Genomic DNA, 26,386 nt, shown 5'->3' with positions numbered 1-26,386 from the left:
ACGTAGGGCAGATGATCTGCCCACGCATACCATACTCCTACATCTCTCTCCCTGGAATCTTTCAGAACACAGACACAGAAAAAACGGGCGACTTTTCGTCTTCAGGCTTGCTCTCCCTGGTTCTAGCTCAACCTTCCAGGGCTTCTTTAGAGTTCTCATCCTCTACAATCTCTCTGTGGCACGTTGACCACTTCCTCCCTCTAGACACTGCATATTTATTCATTCAACAAGAATTTATTTGGCATCTACAATGCGCCACACACTAGTCTCTCCACCTGGTTTTGGTGCTATCTCTATTTCTTACTTCTTACACCTCTCTGACTCCTCTTTACCTTTCCTGTTTCTTCTCCATTCACCCTTGGTGTTACCCAGAGTTCTCTTTTTTGTCCTCCCCCCTCCTTTTTTTTTTTTTTGCAGTTTTTTGAGGGACATTTAACATACCACAAAAATCACCCATTTTAAGCATACAGCTTGATACATTTGGGTAAGGGTGCAGTTGTGCAACCACCATCACAATAAAGTTTTGGAATACTTTCATCACCCCCAAGATTTCCTTCCTGCCCCATCTCCAACCTCAGGCAACCACTGACCTGCTTCTTGTCGCTATTGACTTGCCATTTCTAGAATTTCATATAAATGGCATTATTAAGTATGTTTTCTTTTGTGTCTGGCTTTTTTCTTTTAGCATGACGTTTTTGAGATTCATCCAAGTTATGGAATGTATCAGCAGCGGTTGGCTCCTTTTTATTGCTCAGTAATATTCCGTTGTATGGATATACCACTTTCCTTTTTATCCATCAGTCTTAATCTTTTTAATCACCTTGGCCTCAGTCTTCCAATTTGTTAAAAGGGCACAATACTGGTAACTTACGTGGAACAGAGCCTGGCACCAGTAGGTTTTCTGTCAGCTCATGTTATTACACTGAATTGCTCACTCTTGGGTGGTACGAATGCTTTAACCACACGGAGCTCAAACCAACAACGTACAGGGCCGAACGGTGGGGTCACTACGTCCGTCCTGGCGAGGCCTGGAAGCTGGAATGGAGGACGGGGTGGAGCCGGGAGGGAGGGGCACTCGGCGCGGGAGTAAGGGGGGGAGGGGCGGAAAGGTGGAAGAGCTGGAGCGCAGGGTGAAGAAAGAACCGGGAAGGCGCGCACGGGAGAGCACGGCCTGGGGCGTGGCTTGGGTCGGGGGCGTGGCGCAGGACGCGGCGCGGGTACGTCTGGCCCCCCAGCTTCCGCTCAGCCCCCTTCTGGCGCTGGGGGCCGCCGGAGCCCATTTCCTACGCGGGGCACGCGGCCGGAAGGCCGGGCCGCCTCCCGGTCTCGGGGCTCCTGCGGTGGAGTCCGCACCCCGAGGGTCGCTCGGGAGCGAGTGCACGCCCGTCTCTCGGGGCTGGCCGGGCCGGGTAAGCGGGGGCGGGGCCCAGCCGCCGGTGTCGCCTCAGGTTTGCCCCCTGCCCCTCGGCCTGGTAACAGGGCTGGCGAGCCCGGGCCGTGGGAGGCCCCTGAGGAGCGAAAATCGAGAACCGCCAAATTCTGCGCTTCGAATCCTCGCCCTCTGCCGGAGGGACTGTGGGAGAACGGCGTTCTGGCCAGCTCTGTGATAGGCAGTTAGCGATGAGGGGGCGTGTCTTATATACTAAGTGTGGTGGGCGTTGAGGTTTAAATATGAAGCCGGTCCCAGGCTGATTCTGTAAATGCACAGAAAGTGTTTAGATTTTAAAAACCTCCTCCCGCGTTAGGAGAAGTGAGCCGGGAAATCAAGACAGCATACACACTATCACCAGGGTCCCTCTGTTACCTCAAAAGGGTCAGTTGACTTTCTGGGCTTCCCTTGTCAGCTGTAGAATGGAAGATCCCCGGGGCTTTCAGTTCTGGATTCTGTAAAAGCCTCACCATGTGTGTCCTTACTGGTGGTGGCTGCTAACAGTGACCGGGGCAAAGAGAATGCAAGGTGCTCGCGACTCTGGTGGGGAGACAAGCCCTGTGCTCAGGAGCTGCCAGTCAGCAGAAACTGGGCGAGTCCATCTCAGGGTCAGGGGTAATATAGATTATAGATGTGTACCATCAGGGGATCTGGGCCGACGAAGGAGGAGAGGGCTGTATTTTGGGAAGAGGGAGGTACAGTGTACAAGAGTCAGGATGGCTTGATGAGTCAGTGGGGCCATGGTCACAAGCATATAGAATACTTCCATGACCTTTTCTGGGGTCAGGTCAAGCTCATCATCCTGAGGCTGAGTGGGTGGGTGGCTGGGGTCTCTAGCCCCAGCCAGGCGTTTTAACATGGATGAGTAATTCAAATCTGCCTCATCAGAAAGACCTGTGTGATTGTGATTTGCCTGAAGAGGAGGGGATAAGGGATAGATGATGGTTTGTGGGATTCTTTCAGGGCTGTATTTTACTCATTTGTTTTTCCAAAAGTGCCTAGCAGAGAACGCTGCACACAGTGGATTCTCATTTGTGTTTTTAAAATCTAATTCCAAGGGGCGCCTAGGTGGCTCAGTCGGTTGGGCATCCGACTTCGGCTCATGTCATGATCTCATCGCTTGTGACTTCGAGGCTCCCCCCACCCCGTGCTGACAGCTCAGCCTGGAGCCTGCTTCAGATTCCGTGTCTCCTTCTCTCTGTGCCCCTCCCCCATTCATGCTCTGTCTGTCTCTCTCAAAAGTAAATAAACATGAAAAAAAAAAATTTAAATCTAATGCCAAAATCACAGAATGCAAAGCATGGTGAACTCTCTTTCACACCTTCCCCTGCCCCCCCCCATCTCCCCACCTCCCAGTCTGATAGTAACAATAGAAATCCTTCTCTTGTTCATTCCATCCTTGGTGCCTATAATTCTTTTGATGGTAGACAAAGGCTTTTTTATTACATATTTAGGCCATTCCTGCAATATTGTCCTTAATTCTGGGCAAGAGGGACTTCCTGCAATATTGTCTTCCATACTTTGGAAGAGGGAGTTTGCTGAACTGCAACATGTTCAAGAGAGGATGAGCAACATGATTAGGGGCCTATAAATCATGTCATGAGGAACAGTTGGGCATATTTGAACTGCAGGGACGTGGTACTCAGTGGGGGAGGTGACAGATGTATTTAAATAAAGTGAAAGGCTGCCAGGAGGAGAAGGACTTGTTTCATATTTCTCAAGTGAGGAGAAACCATAGGGGGCTAATTTTGTTTAGCATGACTGAGAACCTTTTAATGATCAGAACAGTCCAGAAATGGAATGGGCTGCCCCAGGAAGCCTTGATTTACAATCAGGGGAGGTGTTTACTCAGACTGGATTCCATGTGTGGCGATTATTATAGGAGAATTGATGCAGCGGGTGAAAAATTAGGGGGAAAGGCCTTCTGAGGTCACTTCCAGACATCTGATATTGTACGTTAAACTTTATTTTATTTGATATATTTTAAATATTTATTTTTGAGAGCGAGAGAGTGTGAGTGGGGAGGAGCAGAGAGAGAGGACAGAGGATCAGAAGTGGGCTCTGGCTGATAGCACAGACCTAGATGTAGGGCTCAAACTCATTAACTGGGAGATCATGATCTGAGCCAAAGTTGGATGCTTAACCAACTGAGCCACCCAGGTACCCCTATATGTTAAATTTTAGTTGAGAATATCTGACCTTGGGGCACCTGGGTGGCTCAGTCGGTTGAGTGTCTGACTTGATCTCAGGTCTGGTCATGATCCCAGGATCATGGGCTCGAACCTGGAAATAGAGCTCGGCATGAAGTCTGCTTAAGATTCTCTCTCTCTGTCTCTGTCTCTGTCTCTGTCTCTGTCTCTCCCTCTTCCCTGCTTGCATGTGTGCTTTATCTCTGTCTCAAATTAAAAAAAAAAAGGCATATCTGACCTCAGCTGATTTACACTGAAGCTTCTTTTTTTTTTTTTTTAACGTTTTATTTATTTTTGAGACAGGGAGAGACAGAGCATGAACAGGGGAGGGTCAGAGAGAGGGAGACACAGAATCTGAAACAGGTTCCAGGCTCTGAGCGGTCAGCACAGAGCCCGACGCGGGGCTCGAACTCACGGACTGCGAGATCATGACCTGAGCCGAAGTCGGCCGCTCAACCGACTGAGCCACCCAGGCGCCCCTGAAGCTTCTTTCTTGAGAGTGGAGGGTTGGGGAGTAGGAATGTCAGGTGAGGGGACTAATAAATTGTAAATAGGGAGGTAGTAGACAAGGTGAGAAAGAGCCCAAGAAAGAGGGCAGTCCTAAAGGAAGGCTGCCCTAGCCACCTCACAGTTTGGTGTTTTGTATTCTGGGGTCATTCTGTTTAGCTTTGGAGATGTGCCATGTGACTTAGTGAGTATATTGGTGCATAGCTTTCTCTCTCTTTCCTTCCTACTAGGTCCTTTCTGTACAGCACACTCTATTTCCTTGTTGCTACTAACCCCGATCAGTTGGAGTGGCAGATTTAAAGATGAAATGACAAGCAGTTTAAATTAACCAGTGGAATCTAGACTTGTGTTCTATTTTTATTCCTTCCCTGTTATTGTGTAAGTCAGTAGGTAGACATTTGATTCACATACCCAATGTGCTTCTCTTGCCTTGGCTTTTAGTTGGTTTTGTCAGCCTTATTTGATTTTGTTTTGATTGGAGTCCAGCTTCATTGTCTGGAGTTTATCTTCACGTAATACAATGTACTAAAGGCAAAGCTATCCTGCCTGCAACCACTGCCTGATGGTCGACATTTCCCCTCTCAGTTTACATTACAGCCGCATCTGGCACATCACATAACATCCTTTTTCATTATTATTGATATGAGATGTGAAAACATTTTGAAAGTGGAAACACCATACAAGTGTAAATTACTATTATAGGTAATATGCAGGTCTTAGGAGGGGGACTTTACATAGATATTTGTTAGTACCTCATAGCAGGACATGACTTTGTTGGTTTTGTAATATGTTATTAGATGGCCACAGCTGTTATTGTAAATTGGCATCTTTAGTTTTTGGTGATTTGATGGGTCTATAGTTTTAAAATGATGTTTCTTCTAGGTGCATGATCCCCAGGTGAAGTTTCATCTTTGATCCTCTGCTTTCTTAAAACATCACATACCTCTTTGATATACTCTATGAAACAGAAACATTCTCTTCTTTAAACTTCACTAAATTGGCAAGTTGGAAGCAAACCTTTTTTTCTGCTTAAAAATCAAATCACAGGCTGCACTTTGTTTAGGGAGCACATGCTTAGGAAAGTGATCATTTCTACCTAAAGTACATCAAGTCACTACCAGTTACAGCTTAATTATCTTACAGTGTTGTTAGACATATCCAAAACTACTTGTATTGAAATCAGAGTATTGTAATATGTACTATCTGTAATATTAGTAAAAGAATATTGCATAGTTACTCTTTGATAAAATCATCTTTATCTGACCACCTGTTATGTACTTGCTCATATAGTAGTTCAATTTTTTTTTTCTTTTCAAGGACTTATAGCTCCCTTCTCCAATGAACCTTTTTTGAGGTATGACCAAAGATAGCACCTACTGTAGGTTTGTACGCCTATGGTGATGACTTAAACGTTTATAATGTGGTGAATGGAGCTTACTTTTGTCTGTCTTAAGTATCATCAGTTGTAACCAGGTGAGCACCAGTTTGAAAACTCTGATGGCTGTAAAGGAAAATTTAGAACAAGTCGTCATCAAAGAAAGCATAAAGCTGGACAATCAAATAAGAAGTGGAAGTCTCCCTTAATCATCAGAATATACCTCAGCTATATCAGGAAAGTGAAAATGATATTATATTCAGAAGACGAGAATATTTTGAAAAATATCTCAAATATTTTCATGCCTTGTCTTGCAAAAAGAATAAAACTCCTAAAAACAAAAATTCTAAACATGACAAAAAGAGTGTAGGCAATATCAAACCAACCAAAGATGACATTTATCAGTATCAAGCTTTTTCTTTCATCTTTATTCTTTTTCTTTAAGTTTGTTTTGAGAGAGAGAGAGCGTGCATAGTGGGAGAGGGGCAGAGAGAGAGAGGGAGAGAGAGAGAATCCCAAGCAGGCTCCAGGCTCATTGCAGAGCTCTTGAGGGGCTTGATCCCATGACCCTGGGATTATGACCTGAGCCGAAATCAAGAGTCAGACAGTCAACCTACTGAGCCACCCAGGCACTCCAAGAAAAACACATTTAAAAAGTCTTAGGTAAGGGGCACCTGGGTGGCTCAGTTGGTTAAACATCTGACTCTCCATTTTGGCTCAGGTCATGATCTCAGGGGTTCATGGGATCGAACCCCTCATATGGCTCCGTGCTGTCAGTGAAGCCTGGTTGGGATTGTCTCTCTCCTTCTTTCTCTGCTCCTCCCCTGCTCACGCGCGCACACTCCCTCTCTCTCTCTCAATGTAAATAAATAAACTTAAAAAAAGAGTCATAGGCAAGACCTCTTGTCAGACATAACTTATAAGGTTTTACAGAAACCTCATCTCTCCCCAGGAAAGTAAAACAACACACGACCAAAAGAGCTATGTGAGTATTTATATGTTTGCCTATCAGGATGAACACCGCAAACATCAGGTAGCCAGTACTTATAGATAATTGCAGTGAAGCTCTTAAAACTGCTTCTTGCTGTTTTGTTGATAGGATCCTAGCAGATTCCAGAAAACAGAAAAGGGCACACAAAGGAAATCATTGTTGGCCTTGTATTAGGAGTTGCCATCCCTGAAATAAACAGCTGGCCTCAGAGCATAGAGCTTCCTTTGTCGTCCTGCCCATCTGTGCTGGAATTGAAAACATGTAACTCAGATGAATTTTGGGTGGAGAGTCTGAAAGATAAGCAGGTTTCTCAAACAGGCACATCAAGCCCTAGAAAAATAGGCAGTAGTTTTGATCACAGTCAGGAGATGTTTCTAACTCAGAGGACTTTTATTTTTCCTGATTGAGGCTTTCCCCCAGTTGTCATTGTAGTCAATGCAGTTAATTTGTCTTTAGCAACTCCCAAACATTTTAGGGACAGAAGTAGGAAAGGGAATCACCATTCTGTGATTCTGCAGAAATTTAGCAAGTATTTAGGTGGAGAAACAGTTCGAACCACCTTACTTAGGGCAACTTAAGATCCTCTAAGAGAATCAGAAGTCATGTGGGCACCTAAGAGGGGGCCAGTCAGACAGATTTCTTGAGTTCTTCAGCCATGGCTACCTCCTTGTTCTTCAGAAAGAAAGATTTGGATGAAAGCCTGTGGATTTGAGTTGGACTGGAGGAAGCAGAACTTGGTTAAGAGGGGCTGAGTGTATTTTCTAACCGGCTGGATGCTAGTGATGGAATACATAGGACTTCTAAAAATGTTTTGGAGACCGTGAGCCTTTTAGAAGATAATGATGAAGACTCTGGTATGATGACTGCAATCCTTAGTAATTATAGCCAGAAGGGAAAATGTGTTTGCATCAGGTTGCTGATTAGATAAAAATATATTCAACAAAATGGAATTAATGATTTTTCTTAAAAAGTTACCTTGATAACAAATATTCTTAGAAAGCTGTTAGTGAAAATAACTAAGACAAAGAACATTTCCAGCCTAGAAATTATGCAGGAATGTGAGCAAATCCAAATTTAAAGCAGAGTTTTTTAGATTTTATGTTTCACTGGGTTTTTTTATTAAGAAAATAAAAATCTTGGCATGATACACGCTTGTGAATTTTAACATTTTGTTGTAAAATGAAAATGGGCTGGGGAAATGTGGCAACCGTAATTTCTTGGGATTTTAATATCAAGTTACCAACAAATATAGATAAGGCAATGTTAGCTGACCTCAATTTTGAATGAGAATAGAAAATACTGTTGTCCACCTTTTTAAAAAAAAGTTTTAAAAATATATAGTTATCTCAGTGTGATCATATCTATGAAACAGCTGAATAGTAAAAAAAAAAAAATTGTTCATGACGGTTTACAAAGAGGGATTTTTGGCAAATGTAAAAATGACCATATTTTAATTTTTCCCCCAAAAGTTTTGATGTCTCGTAAACAACCTGTGCCTAGGTTTCCTTAACACATGAGAAATATTTATTTATTTATTTATTTTTTATTTTTTTTTTTATTATTTTTTAATTTTTTTTTTTCTGAAATTTATTGACAAATTGGTTTCCATACAACACCCAGTGCTCATCCCAAAAGGTGCCCTCCTCAATACCCATCACCCACCCTCTCCTCCCTCCCACCCCCCATCAACCCTCAGTTTGTTCTCAGTTTTTAACAGTCTCTTATGCTTTGGCTCTCTCCCATTCTAACCTCTTTTTTTTTTTTTTTTTTTCCTTCCCCTCCCCCATGGGTTCCTGTTAAGTTTCTCAGGATCCACATAAGAGTGAGACCATATGGTATCTGTCTTTCTCTGTATGGCTTATTTCACTTAGCATCACACTCTCCAGTTCCATCCACGTTGCTACAAAAGGCCATATTTCATTTTTTCTCATTGCCATGTAATATTCCATTGTGTATATAAACCACAATTTCTTTATCCATTCATCAGTTGATGGACATTTAGGCTCTTTCCATAATTTGGCTATTGTTGAGAGTGCTGCTATGAACATTGGGGTACAAGTGGCCCTATGCATCAGTGCTCCTGTATCCCTTGGATAAATTCCTAGCAGTGCTATTGCTGGGTCATAGGGTAGGTCTATTTTTAATTTTCTGAGGAACCTCCACACTGCTTTCCAGAGCGGCTGCACCAATTTGCATTCCCACCAACAGTGCAAGAGGGTTCCCGTTTCTCCACATCCTCTCCAGCATCTATAGTCTCCTGATTTGTTCATTTTGGCCACTCTGACTGGCGTGAGGTGATACCTGAGTGTGGTTTTGATTTGTATTTCCCTGATAAGGAGCGACGCTGAACATCTTTTCATGTGCCTGTTGGCCATCCGGATGTCTTCTTTAGAGAAGTGTCTATTCATGTTTTCTGCCCATTTCTTCACTGGGTTATTTGTTTTTTGGGTGTGGAGTTTGGTGAGCTCTTTATAGATTTTGGATACTAGCCCTTTGTCCGATATGTCATTTGCGAATATCTTTTCCCATTCCGTTGGTTGCCTTTTAGTTTTGTTGGTTGTTTCCTTTGCTGTGCAGAAGCTTTTTATCTTCATAAGGTCCCAGTAATTCACTTTTGCTTTTAATTCCCTTGCCTTTGGGGATGTGTCGAGTAAGAGATTGCTACGGCTGAGGTCAGAGAGGTCTTTTCCTGCTTTCTCCTCTAAGGTTTTGATGGTTTCCTCACATTTAGGTCCTTTATCCATTTTGAGTTTATTTTTGTGAATGGTGTGAGAAAGTGGTCTAGTTTCAACCTTCTGCATGTTGCTGTCCAGTTCTCCCAGCACCATTTGTTAAAGAGGCTGTCTTTTTTCCATTGGATGTTCTTTCCTGCTTTGTCAAAGATGAGTTGGCCATACGTTTGTGGGTCTAGTTCTGGGGTTTCTATTCTATTCCATTGGTCTATGTGTCTGTTTTGGTGCCAATACCATGCTGTCTTGATGATGACAGCTTTGTAGTAGAGGCTAAAGTCTGGGATTGTGATGCCTCCTGCTTTGGTCTTCTTCTTCAAAATTCCTTTGGCTATTCGGGGCCTTTTGTGGTTCCATATGAATTTTAGGATTGCTTGTTCTAGTTTCGAGAAGAATGCTGGTGCAATTTTAATTGGGATTGCATTGAATGTGTAGATAGCTTTGGGTAGTATTGACATTTTGACAATATTTATTTTTCCAATCCATGAGCAGGGAATGTCTTTCCATTTCTTTAAATCTTCTTCAATTTCCTTCAGAAGCTTTCTATAGTTTTCAGCATACAGATCCTTTACATCTTTAGTTAGATTTATTCCTAGGTATTTTATGCTTCTTGGTGCAATTGTGAATGGGATCAGTTTCTTTATTTGTCTTTCTGTTGCTTCATTGTTAGTGTATAAGAATGCAACTGATTTCTGTACATTGATTTTGTATCCTGCAACTTTGCTGAATTCCTGTATCAGTTCTAGCAGACTTTTGGTGGAGTCTATCGGATTTTCCATGTATAATATCATGTCATCTGCAAAAAGCGAAAGCTTGACTTCATCTTTGCCAATTTTGATGCCTTTGATTTCCTTTTGTTGTCTGATTGCTGATGCTAGAACTTCCAGCACTATGTTAAACAGCAGCGGTGAGAGTGGGCATCCTTGTCGTGTTCCTGATCTCAGGGAAAAAGCTTTCAGTTTTTCCCCGTTGAGGATGATGTTAGCTGTGGGCTTTTCATAAATGGCTTTTATGATCTTTAAGTATGTTCCTTCTATCCCGACTTTCTCAAGGGTTTTTATTAAGAAAGGGTGCTGGATTTTGTCGAAGGCCTTTTCTGCATCGATTGACAGGATCATATGGTTCTTCTCTCTTTTTTTGTTAATGTGATGTATCACGTTGATTGATTTGCGAATGTTGAACCAGCCCTGCATCCCAGGAATGAATCCCACTTGATCATGGTGAATAATTCTTTTTATATGCCGTTGAATTCGATTTGCTAGTATCTTATTGAGAATTTTTGCATCCATATTCATCAGGGATATTGGCCTGTAGTTCTCTTTTTTTACTGGGTCTCTGTCTGGTTTAGGAATCAAAGTAATACTGGCTTCATAGAATGAGTCTGGAAGTTTTCCTTCCCTTTCTATTTCTTGGAATAGCTTGAGAAGGATAGGTATTATCTCTGCTTTAAACGTCTGGTAGAACTCCCCTGGGAAGCCATCTGGTCCTGGACTCTTCTTTGTTGGGAGATTTTTGATAACCGATTCAATTTCTTCGCTGGTTATGGGTCAGTTCAAGCTTTCTATTTCCTCCTGATTGAGTTTTGGAAGCGTGTGGGTGTTCAGGAATTCGTCCATTTCTTCCAGGTTGTCCAATTTGTTGGCATATAATTTTTCATAGTATTCCCTGATAATTGTTTGTATCTCTGAGGGATTGGTTGTAATAATTCCATTTTCATTCATGATTTTATCTATTTGGGTCATCTCCCTTTTCTTTTTGAGAAGCCTGGCTAGAGGTTTGTCAATTTTGTTTATTTTTTCAAAAAACCAACTCTTGGTTTCGTTGATCTGCTCTACAGTTTTTTTAGTTTCTATATTGTTTATTTCTGCTCTGATCTTTATTATTTCTCTTCTTCTGCTGGGCTTAGGCTGCCTTTGCTGTTCTGCTTCTAGTTCCTTTATGTGTGCTGTTAGATTTTGTATTTGGGATTTTTCTTGTTTCTTGAGATAGGCCTGGATTGCAATGTATTTTCCTCTCAGGACTGCCTTTGCTGCGTCCCAAAGCATTTGGATTGTTGTATTTTCATTTTCGTTTGTTTCCATATATTTTTTAATTTCTTCTCTAATTGCCTGGTTGACCCACTCATTCGTTAGTAGGGTGTTCTTTAACCTCCATGCTTTTGGAGGTTTTCCAGACTTTTTCCTGTGGTTGATTTCAAGCTTCATGGCATTGTGGTCTGAAAGTAAGCATGGTATAATTTCAATTCTTGTAAACTTATGAAGGGCTGTTTTGTGACCCAGTATATGATCTATCTTGGAGAATGTTCCATGTGCACTCGAGAAGAAAGTATATTCTGTTGCTTTGGGATGCAGAGTTCTAAATATATCTGTCAAGTCCATCTCATCCAATGTCTCATTCAGGGCCCTTGTTTCTTTATTGACCGTGTGTCTAGATGATCTATCCATTTCTGTAAGTGGTGTATTAAAGTCCCCTGCAATTACCACATTATTATCAATAAGGTTGCTTATGTTTATGAGTAATTGTTTTATATATTTGGGGGCTCCGGTATTCGGTGCATAGACATTTATAATTGTTAGCTCTTCCTGATGGATAGACCCTGTGACTATTATATAATGTCCTTCTTCATCTCTTGTTACAGCCTTTAATTTAAAGTCTAGTTTGTCTGATATAAGTATGGCTACTCCAGCTTTCTTTTGGCTTCCAGTCGCATGATAAATAGTTCTCCATCCCCTCACTCTCAATCTAAAGGTGTCCTCAGGTCTAAAATGAGTCTCTTGTAGACAGCAAATAGATGGGTCTTGTTTTTTTATCCATTCTGATACCCTATGTCTTTTGGTTGGCGCATTTAATCCATTTACATTCAGTGTTATTATAGAAAGATACGGGTTTAGAGTCATTGTGATGTCTGTATGTTTTATGCTTATAGTGATGTCTCTGAGAAATATTTATTTAAATAAAACCTAGAGTTTGGTCCTTAGCTATTAAATTATAACTGTGCTTATTCTAAAACATTATCCAATTTAGAAATATGAGTACTTTTGTATAAATAGATGATTGCTTAAATTCTCGATTATATCACCTAGTCTTTTTTGCTGTGGTTTAAGCAGTAAAATTTATGTTATTCCAAATACTATTTTTTTTAATTTAACTTGTTTTATTATTTATTTATTATTAAAAAAAATTTTTTTAATGTTTATTTATTTTTGAGACACAGAGCATGAACGGGGGAGGGTCAGAGAGAGGGAGACACAGAATCTGAAATAGGCTCCAGGCTCTGAGCTGTCAGCACAGAGCCTGACGCGGGGCTCGAACTCACGGACCGCGAGATCACGACCTGAGCCGAGGTCGGATGCCCAACTGACTGAGCCACCCAGGTGCCCCTTATTATTTATTTTTTAAAAATTTACATCCAAATTAGTTAGCATGTAGTACAACAATGATTTCAGGAGTAGATGCCCTAGTGTCCCTTACCTAATTAGCCCATTCCCCCTCCCACAACCCCTCCAGTAACCCTCAGTTTGTTCTCCATATTTATGAGTCTCTTCTGTTTTGTGCCCCTCCCTGTTTTTATATTATTTTTGTTTCCCTTCCCTTATGTTCATCTGTTTTATCTCTTAAAGTCCTCATATGAGTGAAGTCATATGATTTTTGTCTTTCTCTGACTAATTTTACTTAGCAGAATACCCTCCAGTTCCTTCCACATAGTTGCAAATGGCAAGATTTCATTCTTTTTGATTGCTGAGTTATACTCCGTTATATATATATATGTGTATGTATATATGTGTGTGTGTATGTATTATATATTATATATTATATATATTATATATTATATTATATATATTATATATTATATAATTTATATAATTTATATTATTTATATTACTTATATTATTATTTATTTTTATTTATTTATTTATTTTTTATTAAAAAAATTGTTTTTTCAACGTTTATTTATTTTTGGGACAGAGAGAGACAGAGCATGAACGGGGGAGGGGCAGAGAGAGAGGGAGACACAGAATCGGAAACAGGCTCCAGGCTTTGAGCCATCAGCCCAGAGCCCTACGCGGGGCTCGAACTCACGGACCGCGAGATCGTGACCTGGCTGAAGTCGGACGCTTAACCGACTGTGCCACCCAGGCGCCCCTTATATTATTTATATTAAATATATTATTTATATATTATTTATATTATATTAATTTATATATATTATTTATATATATGTATTATATATTATTTATATGTGTATATATATGTGTGTGTGTATATATATATGTGCGTGTGTGTATGTATATATATGTATACCACATCTTTATCCATTCATCTGTCGATGGACATTTAGACTCTTTCTATACTTTGGCTATTGTTGATAAGTGCTGCTATAAACATGGGGGTGCATGTGTCCCTTCAAAACAGCACACCTGTATCCCTTGGATAAATGCATAGTAGAGCAATTGCTGGGTCATAGGGTAGTTCTATTTTTAGTTTTTCGAGGAACCTTCATACTGTTTTCCAGAGTGGCTGCAACAACTTGCATTCCCAACTTCAAATACTGTTTTTAAGGCTCAAAGTTCACTGTTTGTGAATTCAGGGTCTTAAATATTATTTGTACATTGTTCCTGTGTTATAATAATATCATGCTATATAATATTTTATAGCTACTTTTGACCAATGTGAGAATAGATGTGATATCATAGTATATGGTGTAACTGTTGTTGCAAAGTTATTTGTTCTTTTAAATTGCTGTTTTTATGTTTCCCATAATATACAGTATTTTTCTCAAATTGCATTTGTAAATACTAAGCCAGTTTAGAGCTGTGCATAAATGATCCTTGTCTGAGCTTACTGAAAAACTGACTTAAGTGTTTTTAATTTGTAGAATATATTACTTGCCAGATGTTTTTGGTTCTTCATATAGTTTCAAAGCAACTCTCATATTATGCTAAATATTAATTTCCAAAAAATTTATGAATGACTTTAGTTGTCATACCTCATTTGAAATCAAGCTTGTGAGGGGCACCTGGGTGGCTCAGTTGGTTAAACGCCTGACTTTGGCTCAAGTCATGATCTCACAGTTCATGAGTTCGAGCCCCACATCGGTCTCTGTGCTGACAGCTCGGAGCCAGGAACCTGGTTGAGATTCTGTCTCTCCCTCTCTCTTTGCCCCTGTTCATGCCCACCCTCCTCTCTCTCTCTCTCTCTCTCTCCCTCTCTCCGCCCCCCCAATAAATAAATATTAAAGAAAAGTTTATGAAATCAAGCTTCTGAAAGAAATAAAGTTGGTGATCTTGCCTTTTTCACTACAGTCATTCCAAGATAGAAATGCTTAATATGTTTAGATTTCTACTTTTACACAGAAACTTTGATCCTTTTAACATATGTAAAAAATAAAAGGTTGCGATCAGTGAAGAGCATTTTAGATGGGGGTACTTGGTTATGTTTGTTGGTGGATAAACATTGAACAATAGCACTGAGATACTTTTTCTGTGCTGCATACTTAATTGACCACTGCCAAAAAAAAAAAAAAAAGTAATGCTACACTCTCCAAAGCCCCTCTTCCCTTCTTGAAGTGATTAGGTCTTATCCTTCTCTTTTAGTTTGCAGGCAGGGACCATCCACTTAACTGCCACACCAGGAATCTCAAATATGCAGGGACAAGAGAAATACTTGTTTCTCATCAGGCCCTTGGACACCCTCTGGCTATATACTCAGGTGAGTGGTCATTGGGATTGCCCTGCATTCTCTGGTCTGGAGATTGGAATCAAGACTTTGAAGTTTTTCTATAATCTTTCCCAGAGACTTGCTGAACAGCCTGGCTTCAGGGACATGCTGGAGCCTCCTAGTGGTGGCCTCTGGGCATGGGAATGTTCATAACAACAGGGTGAATGGGACCTGCTGAGTTCAAAGTACTTTGGCAAGAGTTATTATCACTGCACAGGGGTTTAGGCACATACCTAGCATCTCATAGATTGAAACATGAAGAAGGATAATGATGTGTTCTGACCTTCCAGGGTGTGGTGGGAAAGAGCAGAGAAAGGCTTTGGTGTCAATGGATAGTTTAGCCTGGAGTGTTCCACAGAAACACAAAAGCAGAATTGCTGTGCATAATGACAACCTTTGGCTGGATCAGAGTGGGACCCAGGTGAGTCAAATCTCTTGGTGATTTGAATCTGCTTTTAAGGTTTTGCTGCGCTGCACTCTGTGAATTTCAAATGGTCTCAGTCAATTTGGCTGAAACATTCATTTACTTAGAGACTTTACAAATTAAGCTAGTCAATACCTACTGAATACCTACCCTATGCTACATACTGTGTTAAGTGCTGTGGCAAATTCCGAGATGAATCTCCGTTCCTGCCCTCTAGGAGCTCATAGTCTGGTGGGGGATATAAGATATGTAGACTAATAACTGGAATAGAGGGTGGATAGTGGTAATGATTCAAGACAAATACGAATAGCATATACAGTGAGTTCAGAGGAGGGAGAGATAGTCAACAGCTGGTGAAAGATCTGGGGTAAATTTTCAGAACAAGAAGTATTTGCACTGAACTTTAAGGATTAGAGACGCAGAGGGCATGCTGGAAGAACCACGGCAGGAAAATCTGAGTGTTTATACAAAGTGAGAAGTTTTGTTTGGTTAGCAAGGGATATTGGAAAAGATAGGTTGAAGCTAGATCCTAGAGGATCCTCATCTTCTGTGCAAGGAGTTTGGCCCTTATTCTTTAGGCAGTGAACATTGCAGAAGAGTGCAACCTCATGGATAAATGTTTTAGGAGGAGCTGGCGGTAGGACGTAGGATGGACGGGGGAAGGAAAAGATGGAATGTGGAGAAATATGAGGCAATTTGGGGGATGGTATAGGCAGGTGGAATGGAGACGAGTGGGTAACTTAGTTGTTCAGGAGTAGAATTAACACAACTTGGAAACATTATAAAAGGGGGCAGAGGACAGATATGAATGAAAAATGCTATGACAGTTCCAAGCATGGGTGGCAGAGGAGATTGGTGGAACCAACAGGGGGTAAAAAAGGCAAAGCATATTTGGAGGGAAATGGAAGGGGTTCAGTTTTGGACAAGAGGGGTTTGAGGTGGAGATCCCAACTTGGAGTATGGGAAGGAAATGGCTCTGGAGATACAGGATACAGTCTCATTTGCATTGAGGAGAAAACAAAGCAGCATATTTCTGTAAGATTTCAAAGGACAGATGGAGAGAGATCTGTTCTCTGTGGAGAAAGAGTGAGAAACAGTATAGAAGTGAGTCGGTGCTCAGGAGTCAGATCTCAGTTTGAATTTCAGCTCTGCCACATACTCTTTGTGGCTGTGGCAAGTTACTTAACCTCTCTGGGCTCAGTTTAATCATCTACAAAATGGGATAGAAAATAGCATTTTTCTCAGAGTGGATGTGAGAGTTCAGTTAGATGATATATGTCAGATATTTAGAATGACTCCTGGCTTGTGCTCAATAAAAGCTAATTATTTTAAAAAATTTACTACCACTAATAATGGAAATGATTGTGGACAGAAACTTGGGGGCACGGACATTTTTGGGGTTTGGGGGAGGAGAAATTAGAGAAATAAGAAGTAAGAAGTAAGAAATTAGAAAAGTAAGAAAAAACAACAGAAAAAACAATGAACTATAGTTTTGCAGTGTTAGGAAAGAATTTTACAAGGACTTGGTGACCACTGTTAATCAGTTGAAGTGAGAAGTTAATGTGGATGAGTCTAGAGAAAATATACTATTAAATTTGGAAGGGGAATATGTTAATTTGCTAGGGCTTCCATATCAAAGTACCACAAATTGGGTGGTTTGAACAACAGATAGGTATTGTCTCACTTCTGGAGGCTAGGGGTCTGAGATCAAGGTGTTAGCAGAGTTGGTTCCTTCAGAGAGTGTGAGGGAAGAATCTGTTCCATGCCTTTCCCTAGTGGCAATCTTGGCATTCCTTGGTATGTAGATATAGTACCCCGATCTCTGCCTTTGTCATCACATGGCATTTTCCCTGTGTGTATGTCTGTGTCCAAATTTCCTCTTTGTAATAACACCAGTCATATTGGATTAGGGGCCCTCCCTACTCAGTATGACTTCATTTTAACTAATTATATCTGCAACAACCCTATTTCTAAATAATGTCACATACTGAGGCTCTGGAGGTTAGGACCTCAACATATGAATTTTGTTGGGACAGAATTAAACTCATAACAGGGAAGGTGGACTTCGGAAGAATAGTTTAGGCAGAGATCAGATTATACATAGAGCAAGAAAGGAAGAAAGTGGAACTCTAAGATGGAAGTAAAACTGAAGAACATGGGACAAAGGGAAGTATATTGTCCATGAGGGCAAAGAAGATGTTTAAAATGAGCAGAAAGCAAGATGGATGGATGAGCCATAGTCTGTGTCTATACTTAAGTCCAGAGGATGGCCTTTGCTATACCCTTCTCCTAGGCCCCGTGCTCTTTTCTTTTATTTTTACTTGCATTGTATGGAGAATTGGTTTATCTTTCCAGTTTGCTCATGAAAAAATAGTTGTTAAGAAATTGTTACCAAGAGAGAAAGAAAGGGAGCACATGCGGATAGCTCTGATTGATATTTTACTGTAGAAATATAATGAGGGAGGACAGAAGGGAGTCATCCTTTGCATACAACTGGAGTATATCTACTTGTAGAATTTCAGGATTTCTTAAAAAATTTTCATAAATATATATATGTATATATATATTTTTACAAAAGAAGATATGTAGCTTAGAATGAAGAACATTTCCTTTGAGAAAAAGCTTTAAGGATAGTAATACGCTTAATTAAATAGTGTTTCATATTCAGAAGGGAACAAAATTATAAATGTACATACAACTTTCTCAACCATATGTTCTTTTTAATGATATTAATATATCCCTAGAGATAATAGTAAAGCTTCTTCCTAATTAGGTAGTATTTTATTAAACTGAAAGAAATCTCATGTTAGTTTGAATACTGTTTTCAAGAATTAAATAACACTTATAGTCTCAGATAAAGAGGATTTTGCTTTCTTCCATGGAAATTATTGGTGCTAGTCAAAAACCAATTTTAGAATGAGGGAAACAAGGAGGCTGCTTGCTAATTGAAGACAATTCAAATTCTCCAAGATTTTGCCAAGCATGATTATATTATTGCTAATGCTATTTATGCCAAGATAGCTATTTTAAGTAAAAATTAGGATAATTTAAACTTGATAAAAATGTAATTTCTGCAGTTGACTAATTTTTTCAGTCAAATCAGTCAAAATGATTTTCATTTATAGATTCAGCCTAAATTAACTTTAAGAGTATAGTATAGAGCAAGGTCATGAGGACGGGGACTGGAAAAAGAAAGACTAGAGTTCAAACCCTGGTTCTGTGATTAAAGGTAAAACAGGGAAAGCAAAAAGGATGTAAAACTGAAAATGATACAGATCAAAATAATTATAAGGAGTACTACATGTACCTCTTTGACAATATGTTGAAAACTAAATGTACTTCTATGACAATATGTTTGATTTCCAACTCCCCCCACCCAACTATAAATCCCCCAAAGGAATAAGCTGAAGCAGAAAATATGAATGTACCAATTACTATACAACATGTCAGAAAGGTGATTATAAAGCTATGGTTGAAGAAGACAACAAGCCTAGACAGATTCACAAAATTGTTTTTCTCATTTTTAAAGGATAATAAAAATGTTTTATAAACTAGGTTGTAGACAATGATCATATATGAATATAGGTGCAACATTTATAAATAAAATATTAACAAATAGATTTAATAATGTATTTAGGAGTAGTAAAACAAGTACACTTTGTTTCAAAAATATAAATCCTGGAAACCTATTAACATCCATTTATCAACAAATTAAGGGAAAAAAACCCAACATCTCCATTTGACAGACACTTGATTAAATTCAGCAACTATCCCTAAGAAAAACTATCCCCCCCACAATAAAGATCACTTACCAAAAAGAACAGCAAATATTATCCTAGATGGTAAAATAGTAAAACCATTTTAATTCAAACCAAGAACTAGACAGAAATGCCTACCCTTGTCATTATTATTTAACATTGTCTTGGAGATTTGTGCAAGTGTAACAAATAAGTAAAATAATTGGTAGAGAAAATACTGGGGAAGAGGAGAAAAACAAGCTCACTTTTTGACTATTTGACTATATACATGGAAAATCCAGGATACCATAGTAAAACTTCTTAGAGTTAATAAGGTAATTTGGCTAGGTGTCTAGATGCAAGATAAATACCTTAAAATCAGCAATTTTTATGTACTACAAAAATAAATAGCTACAAATGGAAATGTTCACAACTACTTAATAACAACAGAGCTATAAAATAGGAAGAAATTTAACAAGAACAAGACTTAATATGAAGCAAATAAATCATTAGGAGTTATATGTCTTCTAGAAGGACATAAAACAAGATATGAACAAATAAAAACACCATGTTTTCAGATGGGAAGACAATGTTAAAATTGTCAATTCTTCTAAAATTAATATGTAAAATTAATGCAGTTCTTACTAGGATCCCAGGGGCTTTGAGTGGGAAGGATTTGATAAAATGGTATTAAAGTTTGTGTAGAAGAATAAACGTCCAAAGATGGCTCAGAAAAATATGATAAAAAGATTAGTGAGAGAGGGTTTATAGAATGTCAGAGCATATTATAAATTAAGTATTACACTGGTACAAGAATAGGTAACTAGATCAGTAAAATAGAATAAAGAGTCTGGAAATAAACCCTGGATTATATAAGCATCGTCTACATTAGGAAGTTGGAAGTATAGCTCAGTGGGAAAAGAATATATTCTGTAATGAATGGTCCTGGCAAAACTGGCTATCCACTTGGAAGAAAAACTTGGATCCTTATCTTATGTTTATTCCAAAAAAAAAAAGATATATATAAAGACTAAATATAAAAAATTATACAGTAACGTCTTGCAAGATAATCTGAGAGACTACATTCCCACATTTTCTAAGAATTGGGAATGATGGGGAAAGACCCCTTTAACCAGAAGTTTAATCATCTTTATATAAAAATTCATCCTTTTGTATGACAAAGATCATCAGCAGAGTCAATAGACAGATGACTGATTTGGAAAAAAAAACTAATTGTCATGCAGGTGATAGGTATATAATTTGTAATGAAAATATACCAAGAACTCTTACAAATGGCGAGCAAAAGACAAACTACCCAGTAAAAATGGCCAAGTCTTATAAACAGGCATTTTGTGGAAGAGCAAATCTTGTTGCCAGCAAATGTGACAAGGTGCCCAAATTCATTAGAAGTTAGAGAAATGCAAATTAAAGTAATAATGAGATTAATCCTTACCTCTACCAGACCAGTGGAAAGAAGCAGTGATGCAGACTGCTGGTAGGATATAGAGAAAGAGGTATGTACGTCCTTTGCCAAAGGAAAGGTGAACTATTTCAGTCCTTCTGAAAGTAATCTGGCAATTCCTTTTAAAAATAAAAATATCTTTCCTGCCACTTGGCAATCCCTCTCATGGACTTTCTTTTATACAAATAAGCCCATTCTAATTTAAAAAGATTTCTTTAAGATATTGTTAAATGAGAAAAACAAGATGCCAGGAAATGTATGATTCAGTTTTTATAAGACAAACAGTGAAAAGCCTTTGCCAATATGAATATGAGTATGTGAGATTATAGTATGGAGAAGTATACAGAAGGACATATACTAGGCTGTCAGCGTGAGTTTTCTGTGGTATTAGAAGGAAAACAGATAGTAAAACCAATATAATTTTTCAACAATTTCCTATACAACACATTTGCTTATTTTTTCAGATTAAAATTTTTGTCTTACTGAAAATTTTCTATTAAGGTTAGTTTTTCCATAAACATTTTTTGACAAAGACTCAATAATTAGCGTTTTCTTCCTATCTAGCTGGACTGACTATAACTTACATTATTGGGAATTTTCTTTTGGACCATTATTTTTAAAAAGTATGATTCTCCTGGATACCTTATCAACGTTTTGTGAAGAAGATTCTATTTTTTACATATAATTTTCGGCTCAAATTTTGCTATTTTCAGTATTACCTGAAAGATAGGATTCTTCTTATGATTTTTCAATCAATATAAATGTTACTGTTCAAAGCTTTTGCCATTGCAAGTTTTACTTTGTATGGATTATTTATGCAAGTCATGTTTATTATGGATTGGATGTGGTGGTGATTTTATATTTTTTGCCCAGAGAACAAAAGCAAATTCATAGAGCAGAGATGTGAGATCTGAATGCACAATGGATGAAAGTATCTTTGAGGTCAGCACTTGAGGTTAAAATGCTCTTCTTTGTGCCTGACATAGACTAGGTGCTTGGTAGTTACTATTATTATTTCTTGAAGGTATAAATCACTCCTACCTTGTTTAGCCATCTTACGCTCTGCAAGCCTTTGTGATTGGGATTTAGGGAGACAATAATCTGAAAATCCACATGTTAAGGTGAAATCTGACATTTAAGCATTGGTGGCTAATTTGAATTTTATGAACCACGGTGTGGGCTAACATTATGTAGTTTCCGTGAAGTGTGTCCACAGGCTGCATACTACTTTTTGACTTCTGGTGCAGCACAACTCTTGGCTAATTTTCCTAATGCTGGAAAGGTGGCCTACTAGGAAAATGTCATCCTCTGTCTGAGAAGTCCCTCCTGCCACAGAAATTTGACTGGAACCCCAGGAACAGATAAGTCAGGTACGCCCTTGTTTCAGATCGGAACGATGGAAGAGAAGTGTGCTAGAGACGGGTCATCTAGGTGCATCCCATATGGTTTCTCATGTATTTCCCTTCATCCCCATGAACTAGCTGCATGGGATGCTGGCTCTCCAGCAGCAGGTGGCAGCATTAGCCCAAAGATTGGCCACGTTAGGGCCTGTAATACTCCCAATTCCTTCCTTATTCATATGTGTGTGTATATGTAAGAGAAGGAACAGATTACTCCCCATCAGTTTTAGGGGGAAGAAAATGATTTTCCATATACTTAAAAATTTAAAAAAATATTTAAGCCCCTACTATGTGCCAGCCACTGTGCTGTGCATTTTATTTTTAACTGATTTTTATTTAGTTTATTTTTTTGAGTATAGTTGACACACGATGTTACATTAGCTTCAGGTGTCCGACTCAGTGGTTTGTCGAGTTTACACGTGGTGCCATATTCACTGCAAGTGGTGTGCTGTGCATCTTAACGGTCATGTTGTTTAATTTTCACAACCTGTGAGGCAGGCTACTATTTCTCTCATTTTAACGGTGAAGAAATTGACTTTTTGAGGCTAAAGGAATCTGCCTGAGGCTGTACTGTTTCTAAGAGGCAGAGCTGGGTCTGCAGTTACTAGATCTTTGACTGTTTTCCTGGAATCATACCTGTCATTCAGATCTGGAGTCGACTTTCTGTCTCAGTTCTCCTGACATTTGCCTGATTAATGTTGTTGAGAAACTTGGGCTGGATTTGGGGACAGAGAAAGCTGGCATGGCAGAGGATATTTGCCCCAGATGCTGGCCAGGTGGTGTGCCCCAAAGCTGGTGATTGAGGGAAGATGGATGCTATTACGGAGGAACACCATGCTTTCAGTCTGGAGAATGGATGTGGAGATTTGATGTGTTTTTTCTTTCTTATATAACAATTCCTATGACAAGAACAGATTACCTTTTTGCTGATTTCTTACTATTCAAAGTATTGGCATAGAAAAGAAGTTCTATGAGAAGTTTAATGCTTCTTGTGATAAATGTGAGGGGCTGGCTTTTTGGTAATTAAAGCTGCAAGATGTTTGCGTGACAGACCGGTCCTTGGCTATTTCATACTGTGTCAGAATGTATTTGATTAAAAATGGCTAATCTCATGATTTTATATAAATGGCTCAAAAATGCTAGATAGTCTGCTAAGTAAATTAGATCAGCCAGCAAAGTTCACAATTTCTTCTGGTAAGGCAGTGTTGGGTAGAAAGCAGCTTCAAAACTAATTCTCCCTTGCCTGTGTGATCTTGTGTAGTGAGCAACTCATTCTTCATCTGTAAAGGAGGGGATGGGCTGGATGACACCAGAAGTTTTCTTCCTGCTTTGCAAGCCCGTGATTTTCTGGAGTCCCCGTGGATCTATATGTGAACAGAACTAGCCCCCTTCCAGGCAGAGGAGCTCCAGAGGTGGGCACAGAGATTAGATAAGACCTTGTATCTTTACAGGAATGGTCCCAAGTCACTGGCAAGTTAGGAACCGACTAAAAAGAACACTATTATATCACATTTAAAGAACATGGCTTTGGAGTCAGACAGTCCTTATCCAAATCTTGGCTCCACTGATGACTAGTTATATAATCTTAGGCAAGTCACTATAACTCCCTGAATCTCGATTTTCTTAGTAGATACCTTAGATTTGCTGTGGGTTTTAAGAGTCACGGTAAAACACGTGATAGTTGCCCAATAAATGGTAACTCTTCTCACTAGTGATTGTTATGGGTTGAATTGTGTCACCTGAAGATTCGTATGTTGAAATCCTGGCTCTCAGCACCTCCAAACGTGATCTTATTTGGAGATATGTTTTTTTTTCCAGAGGTAATCAAGTTAAAATGGGGTCATTAAGGTGGGCCTTAATCAAATATGGTGTCCTTATAAAAAGGGGGATGTAGGCACAGAGATATACATAGAGGGGAGATGATGTGAATAGATGCAGGGAGAAGACAGCCATCTGTGCCAAGAAGAGAGCCCTGGAACAAATGCATCCCTCACGGCTCTCGGAAGAAACCAAACCTGCTGACACTTTGATCTTGGACTCCAGCCTCCAGACTGAGAGAGAACACGTTTCTGTGTTTAACCTACCCAATCGGTGGTGCTTTATTACCACAGCCCCAGCAAACTACTACACCTGTTTTCACTCAGGTTGCTATTCTACTGCCATCTTGTTCCCCTCTGAGTGCACCTTGTGTAGCACCTATACAAGGACAAGTTGTGGCTTTATGTTCACTGCCTCAGCTGCTCCAAAGTGGTCGGCCAGCCTTTGGGATGGTATTGAAATACTTCACATTTATTGCTACCATTTCATATTCCAGGACATTGAGGCACAGGTATGTTTAGCAACTCATCTCAAGGTCACACACCTATGAAGTAGTAGAGCCAAGATCTAGATGGACCCAGACATTCTTCCCCCAGAATCCTTGCCCTTAATTCTCACAGTGACATGTTAACCACCATGCAGAGAAGCTTGGAGATGACGGGTTGAAAGAAGAGTAAGTCTGAGTGGCCGCCTCTTATCAGCAGGACAGAACTGACAGCTCTGTGTGTTCAGCACTGGCCTCCGTGTATCTCTGTCATCACATCACTGGAACATGCTAGTCAATGGTGCCCACTGCCTGCAGATCACTGAGCCTGCTAAGAAGTTCCATTGGCCAGAGTCCAGAGCTATTGCTCTCATTTTAGGTCCTGGACCCTTCATCTTTCAGGATTTCCCCAAGCTGCCGTTGATGAATTTTTGGGCCTCTGCCCAAGGATCTGATGTAGAAAAGCACTATGGAGGGGCGGAATGCCATAGTGGTTAAGGGTGCAGGCTCTGATGTCAGATGCTTGGGTTTGGATACTGGCTCTGTTGGTAATTTAGTTAGCCTCAGATACTCACCTATGAAATGGGGACGACAGTAGTATTTATTTCATATGGTTGTCTTGATGAGGATTATTAATGCATGCTCACTTCTTAGATCAACACTTGGTGGGTACTTAATGCATGTTGGCTATTATAACATGTCTGTGGGATGGGATATAGTACTATAATGGTAACTATATAGGAGTGCATCTCTTCCAGGAAAAAGAATGAACTATATCCAGTCTGTAGTAATAAATTCATAAAATTTCAATAACCTGCCATCCATATTGCCATAGAAATACAGAGCTTGATGTATATGCAAGAATTATTATTTCAGGAATTGTACAATTCAGTAGAAAATGTTCATAGCGTATAATAAATATTTGTTGAATGAACGAATGAAATGAGAGGTGAGGCCCTGGTGCTGCAGGAGGGAGGGGAATGCAGGCTGGCCGAGAGATGCTTGGGCCACTATGACAAAAGAGTAGTAAATTATCCAGAGACCCAGCTCTAGAGGATGGGGTGAACTCTGAACCAAGACAACAGGTGGAGATGTGGATGGCAGCAGGCATCTCAGGACCCTCACTGTGGCCATCAGTGGGGGAGATGCTGGGGCCAAGGCTGGGATGGCCTGGGATCAGGGGCAAGGAGAAGCTCCATTCCAGGTTAGGGGACTGATGGGAAATTCAGGGAGGATCAGAAGCCTGTCAGACAGGCAGAAGGACTATTCTGTGGGAATTAGAGATGGCCTCTGGCTCTGTGCTCACTCACCAGATCTCTGGGAGCAGCGGAAGACTGCAGACCCTGGTGGCCACGTGAATTAGGCTGCCTCCTGAACACTGAGAACATGTCTTTATTACTGGCAGCTGGGAGGTGCCGGACACCTGGACTGAGAGAGAGTGCCAAGGACTGGATGCCAGCCTACATGCTGCAGGGCACAGGGATGATGCCGAAGCCCAGCGAAAATGAGCCCTCCCATTCTGAACCCGAAACTTGTGATATGACCTGGAACTTTTAAAGTGGAGTCAATTAAAGGCTTTCCAGAAGCAATGGAAAGATTTCTATTACGTTTGTCAGTAAGAAGTGTAAATTATTATAATCTTTTTGGAGAGTTATTTTGCGATATTATCACAATTTAAAGGATGTTAATTGCAGTGGTGTTTGTGACTGTCAAAAGTGGAAATGATCTAAATGCCATCAACAGAAGATTGGTTAAATGAGTAATAGTACTACTGTGTATTTCAATCAAAGATGATGAAGTAAACACACATGTACACTCATGGAAAGGTTACCACGTTGTATTTTATGAAAAAAGCGTGCTTCAGAAGAATGAATCATTAATGCCCTGTGGGTATAAAAAAAGAATTATGTGCATGTAATACACTTTTGAGTAATGCATGGAACATATCTGGAAGGACACAAACCAAATGAGCAGTGGCTAATTCCAGAAAGAGGGCTTGATGGGAGATGGGAGGGTGAGGAAAGGGAAGAGGGTATTTTACTTTGTACTTCATAGATTTCTGTACTATGTGCTTATATTGTTTTGTTTTACAAGTATTTATTGAGTGCTGTTTTTTTAAAACG

The 26,386-nt window shown here is 39.8% G+C and overlaps 1 protein-coding gene across 1 annotated transcript; it reads left to right on the top strand.

The window, feature by feature from the left end:
- The first annotated feature begins 1,040 nt into the window (after window positions 1-1,040).
- LOC125146509 (uncharacterized) lies at window positions 1,041-26,386 on the top strand. Its single transcript, XM_047823237.1, has 4 exons — window positions 1,041-1,409; window positions 14,815-14,929; window positions 15,229-15,359; window positions 25,577-26,386. The coding sequence occupies exons 1-4, from the start codon at window positions 1,041-1,043 to the stop codon at window positions 25,619-25,621; spliced, it is 660 nt and encodes a 219-aa protein (XP_047679193.1). The 3' UTR covers window positions 25,622-26,386.

The sequence above is a fragment of the Prionailurus viverrinus genome, chromosome D1 (assembly GCF_022837055.1).
Source record: "Prionailurus viverrinus isolate Anna chromosome D1, UM_Priviv_1.0, whole genome shotgun sequence".
NCBI classification, from domain to species: domain Eukaryota; kingdom Metazoa; phylum Chordata; class Mammalia; order Carnivora; family Felidae; genus Prionailurus; species Prionailurus viverrinus.
Note: the sequence above shows the minus strand (reverse complement) of the source record. Positions and strands in the feature narration are given on the sequence as shown.